At 44.1% G+C, this 17,241-nt stretch overlaps 2 protein-coding genes across 7 annotated transcripts in view; one reads left to right on the forward strand and one right to left on the reverse strand.

Moving 5' to 3' along the window:
• The window catches only part of FARS2 (phenylalanyl-tRNA synthetase 2, mitochondrial), a 398,911-nt gene extending 394,268 nt beyond the window's left edge, over positions 1 to 4,643 (reverse strand). For 4 of the 6 annotated variants that reach the window (XM_054018530.1, XM_054018532.1, XM_054018527.1 and 1 more), the window contains exon 1: positions 3,850 to 3,939. The gene's annotated coding sequence lies outside the window, so the exon portion shown is untranslated. Of the gene's footprint in view, positions 1 to 1,497; positions 1,592 to 3,849; positions 3,940 to 4,532 lie in introns of those variants that run through there. The other 2 variants (XM_054018528.1, XM_054018529.1) reach the window with 2 other exon arrangements.
• LYRM4 (LYR motif containing 4) overlaps positions 4,037 to 17,241 on the forward strand; it is a 146,481-nt gene continuing 133,276 nt past the window's right edge. Inside the window, 1 exon segment of the mRNA XM_054018535.1 lies at positions 4,037 to 4,206. Within this exon segment, the coding sequence (XP_053874510.1) occupies positions 4,121 to 4,206 (86 nt within the window). The 5' untranslated portion in view covers positions 4,037 to 4,120.

Raw genomic sequence — 17,241 nt, forward strand, 5'->3', positions numbered from 1 at the left:
GAAAATGGTGGATGGAAGTTACCTGTTAAACAGAAAGAGACAGAGGGAAACCTTTGCTACACTTCCCAGGGACATTTTTCCCCCAAGAGTCCTTGTGCTATCACCCTGCCTCAAAGCTCTCAAACAGCACAAAGCAAATCATACTCAACAACACGTGACACCAGACCACAACAAGCAGGAGTCATCACATTATCATAACTTAATAGATTCATGCAGGCTAAGGCCAGAAGGGATCATCTAATCTGACCTCCTGCACATCACAGGCCATTACATTTCACTATCCCCATATTAAGCCCAAAGAATGCATAGATTTCAAGGCCTGAAGGGACCATTGTGATCATCTAGTCTGACCTCCTGTACCACACAGGCCATAGAACTTTCCCAAAATAATTCCTAGAACATACCTTTTAGAAAAACATCCAATCGTGATTTAAAAATTGTCTGTGATAGAGAATCCACTAGGACCCATGGTAAATTTCCCAATGGTTAATTACCCTCACTGCCAAAAATTTACACCTTATTTTCAATCTGAAGTTGTCTAATTTCAATTTCCAGCCATTGGATCATGCTGTATCTTTATCTGCTAGACTGAAGAGCCCATTATTAATTATTTGTTCCTTATGTAGATACTCATAGGCTGTAATCAAGTTATTCCCTAACATTTTCTTAGTTAAGCTAAATAGATTGAGCTCTGACATAAAGGCATGTTTTCTAACCCTTTAATTTCTTGTGGCTCTTTTCTGAACCCTCTCCAATTTATCAATAACCTTGAATTGTGGGCACCAGAACTGGATACAGAATTCCAGCAGGGGTCACACCGTGCCAGATACAGAAATAAAATAACCTCTACTCTATTCAAGATTCCCTGGTTTATGCATCCCAGGATGCGCAACTTTAGTTAGACCAAAGCATTTCAGTCCTCATGAAACTAAACTGGTTTCAGAGTAACAGACGTGTTAGTCTGTATCCGCAAAAAGAAGAACAGGAGTACTTGTGGCACCTTAGAGACTAACAAATTTATTAGAGCATTTGTTAGTCTCTAAGGTGCCACAAGTACTCCTGTTCTTCTTTTTATGAAACTAAACTGTGTGCAATAAACGGAGAACAGGAGAGACCAAGGTGCCAGCAATGCCCAAAGGGCCCTGCAATAACAGCAAATTGATTTGGCGAGATATGACCAAATATGCCCATAATCTGGGGTGTTCCTACAATGTGGAGCCTTCCTGTGACTGTAGGTTTGGCAACATTGTCTGAATCAGCCATAGGCCTTTATGATTGAAATTACTGAACTTTGGGAACAGTTCAAAGAAGTACAAGTAATATTGGACTGATATTATTGACTTCAGGATCATCCTGCCCCTCTCCTACCACTCAACCTTTCAACTGCCCAACCTCTCCCTCTCGCATTGCCTTCTCAACTTTCACTTCAATAATCCCTTCCTCTTCCCAACTTCAACCCAAAGAGCCCCTTATGGGTTTGTAATACAAAGAACTAACCTGACTTCTGGCGGCCAACAGTCTGTCCATGTGGTATGAATGTTACACCCTTTCCCCTGCCCTTTTTCTGGGTTTGTCTGTTAAGGACTCAAGTCTGCAACCATTTAAGAACACAAGAAATTTTATGCATGACAGCAGTCCTATTAAATTCAACAGGGCTACTTATTTTCATAAAGTTATTCTGGTGTGCCAGTGTTTGCAGCATTGGAGCCTTAGGACAGTGGTTCTCAACCAGGGGTACGCGTACCCCTGGGACTATGCAGAGGTCTTCCAGGGGAGATACATCAATTCATCTAGATATTTGCCTAGTTTTACAACAGGATACATAAAAAGCACTAGTGAAGTCAGTACAAATTAAAATTTCATACAGACAATGACTTTGTATATCTGCTCTATATACTATACACTGAAATGTGAGTACAATATTTATATTTCAATTGATTTATTTTATAATTATATGGTAAAAATGAAAAAGTAAGCAATTTTTCAGTAATAGGGTACTGTGACACTTGTATTTTTATGTTTGATTTTGTAAGCAAGTAGTTTTTAAGTGAGGTGAAATTTGGGGGGTACACAAGGCAAATCAGATTCCTGAAAGGGGTACAGTAGTCTGGAAAAGTTGAGAGCCACTGCCTTAGGACATGCGCTTAACTTTAACAATTCTAAAAGTCTAATTAGGTTCAACTTTCCAAATGCAGGATATTATGTTTTGGTTAAGAAGTACCCTTAAAATATGTGACAGAGAAGTCTACCACAAGCCATTTAAAGACACTGATTCTGCACTGAGAACCAGAGAGACACACTCCTGTTGAGGTTAGTGGCAAAGGTGCTGGAACAATTTGTATAGTGGAGGTGCTGAGCCAAATTGATCCAAACTGTAAACCCTGTATATGATGGCAACCACTGACAGCACTCAAGCACACCTAGTTTCAGCACCTATGGTCAATGGAGTGCCGGGTGGGCACAGGGGTCAACCTGTATGGTTTTCAATGCAGGATTGGGATCTAAAGCAGGAAACTTACAAATAATTATGAGTAAGGATTCAATCCTGCAAACATTTACACATATGTATAAATGTTTGCAAGACTGCCCCAATCAGGTTTGCAGTCAGACCCTTGCTGAACCAAATTTAAACCTGGCTTAATTTTTCAGGAAAATTTCCTCACTATTGACAGGGCCTGTAGGTTTCACTGTGGTCTCCCACCAGTACAAATCAAGAGTAGTATCACTAGAGTTACAGCAGAATAAATCTGATGTGAATTAGTAAATAAGCAGTAAAAGCACAAAAATAGGATGTTTTAGGCGCTCCAAAGATGTGCAGGGGAAAGTCTCTCTTTTCAATATTTTGTTTGCAGGATTAACAATGCGCATGGAACAGATCGTTCTGGTTTCTAAGGACTTAGCAAACACTATGTAACATTTACTTAACAGGAAGTTTCAGAGTAACAGCCGTGTTAGTCTGTATCCGCAAAAAGAAGAACAGGAGTACTTGTGGCACCTTAGAGACTAACAAATTTATTAGAGCATAAGCTTTCGTGGACTACAGCCCACTTCTTTAACAGGAAGTGAACATGTACAGTGAAGATTGTAGAGCTGGTTGAAAAATGGAAAAGATTTTGTGGGATATATTGAAAGCTTCCATTTGGCAGGAACCAGTTTTCCATGAAACTTTGAGACTTTTTAAAAAAATACATATTTTTATCCAAAATCTTGCTCAAAATAGTCACTGAACTTTTAGCAATGAGAATGTTAGACAGCACCTTGAAACACAATTTCGATAGGAGTTATAATTTATAAAATGGATAAAAACATCATACTGACTGAAAAAATTAGCAAAAAGGTCAAAGAGGTGACCAGTTTTTCCTGAACTGGGGGGGGGGGGGGGGAGAATATGCTCACTATTCATCAGAAAACGTTTCACTTAACACAAGTATCAGAGGGGTAGCCGTGTTAGTCCGTATCCACAAAAACAACACAGCTTCCACCCACTTTAACCCTCTGGGAGGCAGGCAGGGGGCAGAGTAAAGGGTCTTTGTTCTGAGCACTTCACTGTGCAACCTGGGGCGAACACCCTCTTAGTCCCTAAATAAATCAATCAGGAACACCGTAATATTCATAACGCGAGGTGGGGTGGGAGATTGGGGATGTCTCAGGCCCAGAGCAGCGCCCCAGGGGAGGCTGTGAACGCCCATCCCCGTGGCCGGTAGGCTGCCCGCTAGAGGCAGGGCTGCACACCGGGGAACCACGCGGCGGCAGCGAGCCTGGGAAGCGCCTCTGGCCCCTGCAGCGGCTGTCCCCCCGCCCCGTATCCCCACGTGGGGCCCCACCGGGGCCCTCCCAGCCGCCACTCACCGTCCCCCTCGGCTCTCTCGCCCGGCGGGCTTGCCGCTGTAGCTGCCCGAGCCCCGCCTGACACGCCGCGAGCGGAGGCCGCCGGCCGGGACCGAAGCGCTGGGTGCCGAGCGGCAGAGCCGCACCCGGGCAGGGGGCGGCCCTGGTCTCCGCCCCGCCCCGGGGTCCCCGCGCCCCCGCCCGGGGCTGAGGCGGCCGCCCTGAGCTCAGGCTCCTGCGCGGGCGGGTGGGCGAAGGGGCCTTCGCGGGAGGACCCGACTGTGCCAGCAACATGGCAGCGTCCAGCCGGGCCCAGGTGCTGCGGCTGTACCGGGCCCTGCTGCGGGAGAGCCAGGGCTTCACCGCCTACGGCTACAGGTGGGCCCCGGCCGGGGGAGACACGTGCCCGGGAACCTGCTGGGGGGTGGGGGAGGCCGGGGTCCCCCCAGGTCCCTGGGTTTTGGAGGGGCGGGAGGCCCTAGGACAGGTTCTGTTCCCCTCCCCCCCCCCCGATCTGTGTTCTGTGGCGGGGGGCACAGCTCAGGTTCCAGCCCCCCCCGGGGGGGGGGCAGCTACAGGCCAGTTCCCGCCCCCCGCTCCATGCATCCGTTCTACTGGGCTGGAGGTACAGGCCAGGTTCTCTTGCTCAGGCCTCCTGCATTAGGGTGGGACAAACCAGTTTTTCCTGTATAAGGCCCACTTACTTTTACTGGGTGTGAGGTGCACAGCCGGGTTCCGAACTCAACACCTCTTACTCCAGTGGGAGCCTCATCCTTGCATTGGGTGGGAGCAGAGGGCAGGTTTTCTCACGCTCATCTGAGCCCCCTGTATTCCTCAGAGTAAGGGCACACAGATTCGGTTCCATTCTTTGAGCCACTTTTTTTCCACCCCACGTGCTGGACATGTGGCTGTTTTCCCCCCCCCCCCCGTATGGGGTTTATGGGAAGGCTTGATGCCAGGTCCCTCAGACCCTAGCATTCCACCAAGAGGGCATGTCTAGATTACTAGGGCACAACTGGCTAGCTGTATGCCTGATATTGCTTATAGTTATCCAGTTCATTTACTAAATATATAGGGCTGCTCCTCAGCAGTACTGATGATAAGACTATATAGCAGGGATGGGCAAACTTTTTGGCCCGAGGGCCACATTGTGGTTGCGAAACTATATGGAGGGCCAGGTACGGAAGGCTGTGCCTCCCCAAACAGCCTGTCCCCTATCTGCCTCCTCCCACTTCCCACCCCCTGACTGCCCCCCTCAGAACTCCTGACCCATCCAACCCCCCCTGCTCCTTGACCCCTGACGGTCCCTTCCTGGGACCCCGGCCCCCAGGACCCCACCCCCTATCCAACCCCCCCTGTCCCCTGACTACCCCTCCCCCCGGACTCCCTGCCCCTTACCCAACCCCCCCTGCTCCCCGCTCCCTTACCACACTGCTCAGTGCAGCAGGAGCTTGCAGCCCTGCCACCCGCACTGCCTGACAGGAGCGGTGGGCCAGAGTGCTGGCTGCAGGGGAGGAGGGAGAGCAGGGGAGGGGCCGGGGGCTAGCCTCCCCGACCAGGAGCTCAGGGGCCAGGCAGGTCAGTCCCGCGGGCCGTAGTTTGCCCAACTCTGCTATATAGCAATGATGATATGAAGCTAAATGGAATTGTTGCTTTATTTTAGATAAGACTTTCAATTCTGGTCCTTCCTACTTTCATGTATCGCCCTTATGTTAACCATTTTAAAGCGTAGAAATTATGATAAGATGTGCACTTATATTGGGTTCTTGGAAGTTTTCATGTAGAGATGAAATCTTTCCCTTTCTTCAGTGAAATGTCTTGATTTTGATGAGTCTGTCTCTAAATACTGTAAAATGGAAAATATTGTCTAAATACAATTTTTGCTATATTTATGAGTTTGAAAACACTAAAAATAATGGCAACTTCTCAGAATACGCAAACAGCAGCACTTGCCTGCAGACCATCTGGGAACAAGAAAACAATTCTACCTGCTGGGTTTTTTTTTTTTTTATAAGACACCCATCAATGAAGTATATGAGCACGTAACGAAAATGAATGTGTTGGTAGTTTCTTCTGTTCTAAGATAAACAGTTCTACAGCATCTTTAGGGCTCACATAATGTGGTGTTGTGGTTGGTATCTTAGCACAAACTTCATAAGGAATTACATTTATTCTGAAAGGCAAAATGCTAAAAGTTAAACTCACTGTTTCATGGATTTAGTGGGAGGATTTTTTAAGCACATATACTATTGCTTATGAGTCTATGCACAGAGTATGAATCGTCTGCTACTGTCTCCCTATTTTACAGTCTTAAATTTTTTTCCGAAATATTTACATTTAGAGTCAGACATGGAGTCAAATATTTTTGTATTGCTTCTGTCTTGCCTATTTATGAATGGCAATGTAAATGTTTTCATAAACATATTCTGTACTTGGTCTCCCGATACCACAGTTCCTTCTTCCAATCCACAGTTATTTTGCTGCCGTCACTGTGAAGGGTAATGTTAGTTTCAGAGTTACTGAGCTTGCTACTGATAGGCTTTAGACTAATAATGCACAGGATCATCTCCAGAGTCTGGCAATAAAAATTATGGAGTGCTCTGAAGCCCAGATGTGTGGGCCATGTTTTAATAGCAGGAGAGAATTTAGTAGATAATAAGTAATTTCATGTTTCAGAGTAGCAGCCGTGTTAGTCTGTATCTGCAAAAAGAAGAACAGGAGTACTTGTGGCACCTTGGAGACTAACAAATTTATTAGAGCATAAGCTTTCGTGGACTACAGCCCACTTCTTACTTAGTCTCTAAGTAATTTCATGTCTGCTAGTCTGCTGTATTACACATGCATGTGGCCTAAAGAATAAAGTGTGATTTAAGATGGTAGGAAAAGAATCAGAAGGTGGAAGGTGATGTTGAGGTGTCTAATAGCAATACCCTTGATAAGAAGCATCTGTGTGTTTTTATTTGGTAAATAACTTCTCTTGTTGCATAGGTGTTTTTTTCTTGGGTTTTAAGTAAAAAATAAACATCAATATTACAAAGGTCTCAGCAGACACTTGCAACAAGTGTAAAATATAGTTTTTGATTTTAGTTCAAATTTGGATAAATTCAAGATCTGGAGAATCAGGGTTTACCTGTAGAAGAACAGGAAAACACTGAAGAACTAAAAATATCTTAATTAACATAAAGATCTTATAAAAGGAAAACATTGTGCTTCCTGCTCTCCCCCTAAAAGTCTGGTCCTTTATAGAAGGTGCCAGATGGGCCAAGAATGAAGGATTGAGGGTTAAATTGCTGCACTCTGAGACCGTTTGCAGGCATAAGACCAGAGTAAAGAGAATAGTCCAAAGAAACTGCTTACAGATTTTTGAGGCCCTGCATCCCAAAGTTCAGAAGGATCAGAGGAACTTGTTCATAGTTTATTACATTAAATTTGAGGTGGGTGTCCATTTGCTTTGTAAACATTTACAGAAATTATCAGCTGATATCATGGGCTCCCTACAGATTTGCATATTTTAAAAATTAATGTTGCTGAGGAGTTTTCTTATGCATGCCAAAAATAAAACAAAAGATCACACCTTTCCTGCCTAGTGTAGATAGGGGAAATGAAGGAAGGAATTAGTCTTTGGTGGGGAATTTGAGAGTAGATAAAGATTTACTGTGACCCCCAAATTGTGAAAAACAAATAATAAACAGCCTTAAGAACATAAGAACGGCCGTACCGGGTCAGACCAAAGGTCCATCTAGCCCAGTATCCTCTCTACCGACAGTGGCCAATGCCAGGTGCCCCAGAGGGAGTGGACCTAACAGGCAATGATCAAGTGATCTCTCTCTTGCCATCCATCTCCATCCTCTGACAAACAGAGTCTAGGGACACCATTCCTTACCCATCGTGGCTAATAGCCATTAATGGACTTAATTCATCCAGTTCTGTTTAAACGCTGTTATAGACCTAGCCTTCACAACTTCCTCAGGTAAGGAGTTCCACAAGTTGACTGTGCGCTGCGTGAAGAAGAACTTCCTTGTATTTGTTTTAAATCTGCTGCCTGTTAATTTCATTTTGTAACCCCTAGTTCTTGTATTATGGGAATAAGTAAATAACTTTTCCTTATCCACTTTCTCCACATCACTCATGATTTTATATACCTCTATCATATCCCCCCTTAGTCTCCTCTTTTCCAAGCTAAAGAGTCCTAGCCTCTTTAATCTCTCCTCATATGGGACCCGTTTCAAACCCCTAATCATTTTAGTTGCCCTTTTCTGAACCTTTTCTAGTGCCAGTATATTTTTTTTGAGATGAGGAGACCACATCTGTACGCAGTATTCAAGATGTGGGCATACCATCGATTTATATAAGGACAATAATATATTCTCAGTCTTATTCTGTATCCCCTTTTTAATGATTCCTAACATCTTGTTTGCTTTTTTGACCGCCTCTGCACACTGCGTGGACATCTTCAGAGAACTATCCACGATGACTCCAAGATCTTTTTCCTAACTTGTTGTAGCTAAATTAGCCCCCATCATATTGTATGTACAGTTGGGATTATTTTTTCCAATGTGCATTACTTTACATTTATCCACATTAAATTTCATTTGCCATTTTGTTGTCCAATCACTTAGTTTTGTGAGGACTTTTTGAAGTTCTTTAGTCTGCTTTGGTCTTAACTATCTTGAGCAGTTTAGTATCATCTGCAAACTTTCCCACCTCACTGTTTACCCCTTTCTCCAGATCATTTATGAATAAATTGAATAGGATTGGTCTGGGGACTGACCCTTGGGGAACACCACTAGTTACCCCTCTCCATTCTGAGAATTTACCATTAATTCCTACCATTTGTTCCCTGTCTTTTAACCAGTTCTCAATCAATGAAAAGCATGAATCCACATGCACTTACTCAAGGAGGCTATCAGATTCTGCCAGCTAAGACATAGAATTGGGTGGTGGTAATAAAGTGATCATACAGATTATATTAAAAAAAAATTCTTCTGTACTCTCTCAAATAACTAACAATCTTGCTTTTTTTTCATGCTATAGAAAAATGTTTTTATGAGAGAAAATTGTTGTAGCATTCTGTTTGAATGTTGTTTAAATCAATAATCTACCTCTGGTTGAATGTTCTAAAATTTATGATTCTGCTCCAAGCAAACTGCCAGTTGTTTTGGTTCTTTTTGTGGTGTTTTGTTTTTTGAAACATAATAAGTCGTCACATTTTGCATCTGTTTTAATATCTCCACCTCCCCATTCCTCCTCCTTTCTTTGTGCTTCCAGCCTATCCTCCTGGTGTTTTTGTTATCCCTTTGCTCCTATCTGTAGCATCAGTGTCTGACATGTTTGCATATTTTAGGAATTACTTTTTACTTTCTCCCCTGTTGGCTAGATACAAGTGCTACAGACCTTGGTTTTATTCTGTTTTGTAAAATAGTCTGATATAGACTAAAACTGATAATGCAAAAACAGAATGCCACAAGCTATCTGTTGATCCATTGTTTATATGTAGTAAATCTTTCTGACCCTATGTGAATAATGGGGATAAATTAAGTATCTAGAATCAGTCAATTATATCTCCTCTTGGTGAACACTTGGTATATCATTCAAGGTAAATTGGAAAACTGGGACTTAGATTTCTCCATTCTGTGGATCAGCCTTGTCAATCAGTTTACCAGAATTTGATCTGCTAATCTTTGACTTTTTTATTTTTTAAAAAGGCTGATTTTATAACATCAAGAGATTAAATTGAGACTGTGTTTATGGACTTCCTCTGATTTAGATGTTCTCTAGGTTTCTGATACATGAGAGGTTAGTGAAGTCAAGATCTCCAGGTTCTATTCCTGGTTCTTCCACTGATTCCAGTTTGGGCAAATTACTTAATTGTCTGTGCCTCAATTTACCCATTTCTAAAGGTGATATATTCACCTACTTCACCAGGATGTTGTGAGACTTGTATTTGTTTTTGGAAAGTGGAATTTGTCATTCAGCTTTCTCCTGAGTAAGTTTTGATTGGCTAGTGCCAGATCTCCTGTGAATAAGGCTAATGTTCTTGAGTTGATCATGGAATGTTGCTTGTATCTAATGTATCACTGGGTCCCGTTTCGATGATGACCTCAATTCTATGTTGAAACAGCTGGTACCAGCACAGTATGTCAATGATCCATCAACTTGTGCAGAAAAAAGTGCTGAGAAATTAGTGATATTTTTATCTTGCGTTCAATCCCGTAGCCAACAATGGACACTAATTTATTTGAGCAGTTGGCCATTTCTAGTGCCCCAAAGGCCTAACACAAATTCTGGTGGTGAGTAGAGCTGTTCATGTGCCTGTTCTCATCTTTGGATTTAGGCTGAAAGACTTGGATATTTGGGTTATCCCTAATAGTGGCCTGGCCATCAATTTGTATGTATCAGTGCACAAGCTCATGAATCTAATGAAAGAGTGAGCCAGTTTCTTTTCATGCATCAACAGAACTGTAAGCCATAATAAAGACTATAATATCTTTATTCCTGGTTATATAGAGAGTACTACCAAATTCACAGTCCATTTTGGTCAATTTCACAGTCATAGGATTTTAAAAAATATAAATTTCATGATTTCAGCTTTTTAAATCTGAAATGTAATGGTGGTGCAATTTTAAGGGTCCTGACCCATAAAGGAGTTGGGGGGGGAGGGGGGTTGACCGGGGTCTGAGTGGGGGCCAGCTGAGGTCACTCAATTAGGGCAAACTGCAAAGAACGGGGTAGATAATCGTAGAAATCATAGAACTGGAAGGGACCTCGAGAAGTCCTCTAGTCCAGTCCTTTGCAATCAAGGCAGGACTAAGTATTATCTAGGCCATCCCTGACAGGTATATGTCCAACCTGCTCTTAAAAATTCCCAATGATGGAGATTCCACAACCTCCCTAGGCAATTTATTCCAGTGCTTAACCACTCTGACAGTTGGGAAGTTTTTCCTAATGTCCAACCTAAACCGCCTTGCTGCAATTTAAGCCCATTGCTTCTTGTCCAATCCTCAGAGGTTAAGAAGAACAATTTTTCTCCCTCCTTGTAACAGCCTTTTATGTACTTGAAAACTGTTATCATGTCCCGTCTCCGTCTTGTCTTCTCCAGACTAAGCAAACCCAACTTTTTCAATCTTCCATCATAGGTCATGTTTTCTAGACCTTTAATAATTTTTGTTGCTCTTCTCTTGACTTTCTCCAATTTGTCCACATCTTTCCTGAAATGTGGCGCCCAGAACTGGACACAATACTCCAGTTGAGGCCTAATCTGCGCGGAGTAGAGCGGAAGAATTACTTCTTGTGTCTTGCTTACAATACTCCTGCTAATGCATCCCAGAATGATGTTTGCTTTTTTTGCAACAGCATTACACTGTTCACTCATATTTAGCTTGTGATCCACTATGACCCCAGATCCGTTTCTGCAGTACTCCCTCCTAGGCAGTCATTTCCCCTTTTGTATGTGTGCAACTGATTGTTCCTTCCTAAGTGGAGTATTTTACATTTGTCCTTATTGAATTTCATCTTATTTACTTCAGACCGTTTCTCCAGTTTGTCCAGATCATTTTGAATTTTAATCCTATCCTCCAAAGCATGTGCAACCCCTCCCAGCTTGGTATTGTCCGCAAACTTTATAAGTGTACTCTCTATGCCATTATCTAAATCATTGATGAAAATATTGAACAGAACCAGACCCAGAACCCATCCCTGTGGGACCTCATTTGTTATGCCCTTCCAGCATGACTGTGAACCACTGATAACTACTCTCTGGGAATGATTTTCCAACCAGTTGTGCACCCACCTTGTAGTAGCTCCATCTAGGTTGTATTGCCCTACTTTGTTTATGAGACGATCATTGGATGCAGTATCAAAAGCCTTACTAAAGTCAAGATATACCACATCTGCCGCTTCCCCCCATCCACAAGGCTTGTTACCCTGTCAAAGAAAGCTATCAGGTTGGTTTGACACAATTTGTTCTTGACAAATCCATGCTGACTGTTGTTTATCACCTTATTATCTTCTAGGTGTTTGCAAATTGCTTAATTATTTGCTCCATTATCTTTCCGGGTACAGAAGTTAAACTGATTGGTCTGTAATTTCCCGGGTTCTCCTTATTTCCCTTTTTATAGATGGGCACTATATTTGCCCTTTTCCAGTCTTCTGGAATGTCTCCTGTCTTCCAGGACTTTTCAAAGATAATTGCTAATAGCTCAGATATCTCCTCAGTCAGCCTCTTGAGTATTCTAGGATGCATTTCATCAGGTCCTCCTGATTTGAAGACATCTAATTTGTCTAAGGCCATGGCTACACTCAAAACTTCAAAGTGCTGCCGCGGGGGTGCCCCTGCAGCAGCACTTTGAAGTCTGAGTGTGGTCACACGCCAGCGCTTGGAGAGAGCTCTTCCAGCGCTGCAGGTACTCCACCTCCACAAGTGGATTAGCTTACAGAGCTGGGAGCCCGGCTCCCAGCGCTGGGGCACTGTTTACACTGGCGCTTTACAGCGCTGTAACTTGCTGCGCTCAGGGGGGTGTTCTTTCACACCCCTGAGCGAGAAAGTTGCAGCGCTGTAAAGCACAAGTGTAGCCAAGCCCTAAGTCATTTTTGTTCTTTCCCTGTTTTAGACTCTGATCCTACCTCATTTTCACTGGCATTTGCTATGTTAGACGTCCAATTGCCACCAACCTTCATGGTGAAAACTGAAACAAAGAAGTCATTTAGCACCTCTGCCATTTTCACATTTTCTGTTACTGTCTTTCCCCCTCATTGAGTAACGGGCGTACTCTGTCCTAGGTCTTCGTCTTGCTTCCCCAAAGCTGGTGGATATTTTAAATACTTAGATTTACCAAGACAGCATAAAACAGCTTCTTTGTTACCTCACTGGTTGCCCAGAAGCCAACACCACAGTTCCCTTGAAGTAACCCAGCCTCAGGCCTCCATCCAAATACCCAAGTCAAATATGATAAATTTTATCATTTCATCATATAAAATTTATATGATGAAATAAGATTTCTGAAAATCTTATTTCATCATATAAAAGAAAAGGTTCTACCAATCCCAAAGGATCAGACACATTACGTCCCAGGTTAATGAATCTTCCAGATCTTATCCAAATACATGTATACAGCCGATTCTTATTAACTAAACTAAAATTTATTAAAAAACAAGAGAGAGAGAGAGAGAGTATGGTTAAAAGATCAGTATACATACAGACGTGAGTTCAATTCTTGAGGTTCAGATTCATAGCAGAGATGGTGAGCTTTGTAGTTGCAAAGAGTTCTTTCAGAAATAGTCCATAGGTTCTAGTACAATGTTTATATTTCAGGTGGTCCAGTCAGAACTGTAATCTCAGTCCTTGTGGCTTAGGCTTCCCCTGCATGAAACCTCAGTCAGATCTGAGATAAAAAGGATCAGGCCCCAAGGATCTTTTATACAATTTCAGGTCTTCCTTGACCAGTTGAAGTCTCTCTTGGAACAAATAGGTAAGCAGGGCGTATTTGAAGTGGGTCCATCACCGATACTTAGCTATACGAATTAATATAAGACATGAGACAACTACCTGTTCCTCCACCATTCACTGATGATTTGATATACATTTCAAAGAGAGATGAATATAGAGCAGGGTGGTTTTGAAGAAGGCTCAATTTAATCATGGATTTCTACATAAAAGTGCATTCTTGTTGGTTGTTTTAACCTTAATACATATTCTTCACAACTCAGAGATAGATGAGACCCAAACTGGGTCTCTTTTTTTTATGGCCTGCTGCCATTATAGGTTTTCCCTTCTAGTGAGAGAATGGTATGGTAGATCTCAAATCAATGAAGGCTAGACTCAGAAAGACCTCAAGACTTGCTGCTCAAACAGTTTCACTTTTGTTTCTACTGCCTGTAGGGTTACCATTCGTCCGGATTTACCCGGACATGTCCTCCTTTTGTGTGCTAAAAATAGCGTCCGGGGGGAATTTGTAAAGCACTCACAATGTCCGGGATTTCCCCCTCCCCCGGCAGAGCGAGCGGCTGGGAGGGCTGCAGGAAAGTCCCGGGCTGGACTCCGGAGCAGCTTCCTCCTCCCACCCCCCCCTCCCTGCATTCTGAGCCGGCCGGCAGCTCCTCCTCCTGCAGCCCGCTCCGGCAACCCTGTGCAGGGCCAGGGACCGGGTTTTGTGTTGTGCAGGGGAGCTCAGCCATGTGTCCGGCTGGCACAGAGCCCAACACCCTGTTCTGAGCAGCAGGGTAAGGGGGGGCAGGAGAAGGGACAGGGAGGTTCTGGAGGGGGCAGTCAAGAAACGGGGGGGGGCTTTTGGAGGGGAGTGGAGAAAGTTTTGGGCAGTCAGGGTACAGATAGGGGGTAGGGTCCTGGGGGGCAGTTGGGGGGGGGTCTTAGGAGGGGGCAGTTAGGGGACAAGGAACAGGGAGTCTTAGGTAGGGGGTGGGGTTCTGGAGGGCAGTTAGGAGCAGGGGTCCCAGGAGGGGGCAGTCAGGGGACAAGGAGCGGGGGGTAGGGGGCTGGGAGTTCTGGGGGGGAGCTGTCAGGGGGCAGGAGTGGGGAGAGGGATCGGAGCAGTCGGGACAGGGAGCAGAGGGGTTTAGATGGGTTGGGAGTTCTGGGGGGGCTGTCAGGGGGCAGGAGTGTGGAGAGGGATCGGAGCAGTCAGGGGACAGGGAGCAGAGGGGTTTAGATGGGTTGGGAGTTCTGGGGGGGGCTGTCAGGGGGTGGGGAGTGGTTGGATGGGGCGTGGGAGTCCCAGGGGTCTGTCTGGGGGTGGGGGTGTGGATAAGGGTTGGGGCAGTCAGGGGACAAGAGGCAAGGAGGCTTAGATAGGGAGTGGAGTCCCGGGGGGCAGTTAGGGGCAGGGGTCCCAGGAGGGGGCAGTCAGGGGACAAGGAACGGGGGGAGGGTTGGGGGTTCTGGGGGGGCGGGAAGTGGGAGGGGCAGGGGCGGGGCTAGGTCGGGGCTCCTCCCGTCCTCTTTTTTGCTTGTTGAAATATGGTAACCCTACTGCCTGTCCCTCCCTTCTCACATTTATCTCAAGACTTCTTCTCCTTGTCCAGATCTATTCCGCCCCCAACAATCTTCTATTCATTGAACTTTTTGAAACTTTGCACTTTTAGAGAGAGATAAGGGACTGACTCTGTGTACACAAATTTGCAGAGGGACAATAGGGTTAAGGTCTGTTATTTCTCACCCCTATATATTTATTTATTTATTTAAAAACATTTTTGCTGTTAACAAGCATGTTATCTCTGGAGACACGTATCCACAGTTTGAGAACAGCAAAACTAAGAATCTCTGATGGTATCTTCTAGACTTAGCATTGAGTCCCACTGGGTAGATAGAAAGATTAAGCTAAATAATCTATACAGAAGCCCCTGGAACCCCATAAAATTGAGTCCCTAATCCATGAACTATTGGAACTCATTTACAAAACTTTTCTTAAACATTACATGAATATATTCTCTCATACTATAGAATTTATAATCCCTATTCCATGATGAGATATCTTTGAGCTATAATGTATCTTAATTAAAACTATCTCTAGAAAGGTTTTTTTCCTCAAAAAGCATTTTATCAAAAAAAATCCTATTTAAATTTAAAAAATCAATTTTTTTATTAAAAAAAAAATCATTGATTTTTTTATCCACCCTGATACAGAGAGATCCTGTGTTTACAATTAATTTAAATGCTAGGATGTTCTTTTGATCTCTGAATTATCAGAATACAGCATAGACAGGGACTGTTGATTACATTGTTGACCATTACCCATATATACGTAAATACACAAAACCACAAACATTTTCTCCCCACGTCTTTAGGGGTTGAATTTGAGTAATTTATTTTGCAGGATGTTCAACACTTTCTGACCATGTGTCACAGCGGGGTAGCAAGGTTTTTGTAGGAGGGGTGCAGTATTGCTGTCCTTACTTCTGTGCTGCAGCTGGCGACGGCACTACCTTCAGAGCTGGGCATCTGGAGAGCTGCAGTTGCTGGTCAGGAGCCCAGCTCTGAAGGCAGACCTGCTGCCAGCAACAGTGAATAAGTAAGGATGGTATGGTATGGTATCACCACCCTTACTTCTGCGCTGCTACCTGCGGAGTGGGGCCCTCAGTCAGCAGCAGCCATTGTCCAGCCACCCAGCTCCAAAGTCAGCAGCGCAGAAGTAAGGGTGCCACTCTTACTTCTGTGCTGCTCTTGGTGGGGCACTGCCTTCAGAGCTAGATGGCATACCGTGACCCTCCCCCCACCCCCCCAATAACCTTGTGACCCCCCTGCAACTCCCTTTTGAGTCAGGAGAAACACCGGTCTCCTCCATGAAATCTGATTGGTATAGGGTAAAAGCATACAAAAGTCCAGATTTCATGGGGGGAGACCAGATTTCATGGTCTGTGATGCGATTTTTCATGGCCGTGGATTTGGTAGGGCCCTAGTTATATAGATGTTTGCAGTGTTGTGTTGTTGCATTGGTCCCAGAATATTAGAGACACAAGGTGGATGAGATAATCTTTTATTGGACCAACTTCTATTGGTGAAAGAGACAAACTTTTAAGCTACACAGAGCTGAAGAAGCTTGTTTCCTAATCCTGGACCTCTTCACTCCCCACATATCAATTCAACTCTAATAATTACTTTCCTAGAAACTTGGCAATAAATTTCTGTCATAAAAGTTTAAATTATTCCCCTGGATAAACTTCAAACTATTGACTATGGATTTCAGTGAAAAAAATGGTGGACAACAAAAGACCTAAGCCTGAATCACCTAAGCAGCTGAAGGACGCCACAGCAGAATCTAGACCAGGATATCACAGCATTGAATGAATCCAGTTGATCTGTGAGGAATTCTATCTCAAAAGATATTTGTGTCCTCTCTAAGGCCTTGGCTACACTGGCGGTGTAATCAGAGCCTGCAGCGCTGCACGCTCGCTTGCAGAGCTGCACGCTGTTCCCCTCGGAGAGGTGGAGTACATACAGCGCTGCGAGAGAGCGCTGGCGGCGCGACTACACTTGCGCTGCCACGGCAGCGCTGTGAAGTCCCGAGTATAGCCAAGGCCTAAAGATGTATGTGACATAGCATCCTGAATAGCTCACTTGGAAAATGAGCTACCAAAGACTGCAATTGAAATCAGGGAAATTAAAGAAGAAACTGCCTCCTTAATTCTTAGACTACACCAACTGGAAGAAAAACAGGATGACCTAGAAAACAAATCTCGAAGAAACAACTTTTGCCTCTTGGGTATTGTTGAGGGTCTAGAGAGGAAGGATATTACCAGCTTTCTTCAGAAGCTGCTCCCTGATGTACTTAAATTGGACCCCCAGCTGCCCCCATTAGATATTGAAAGGGCTCATTGAATGCCTGGTACTAGAAGGCAGCAGTCTGGCAAGCCCAGACCTGTCTTCAAGCTGCTGAAGTTTAATGATAAAATAATGTTAAT

Source organism: Malaclemys terrapin, chromosome 2 (genome assembly GCF_027887155.1).
Source record: "Malaclemys terrapin pileata isolate rMalTer1 chromosome 2, rMalTer1.hap1, whole genome shotgun sequence".
NCBI lineage: Eukaryota > Metazoa > Chordata > Testudines > Emydidae > Malaclemys > Malaclemys terrapin.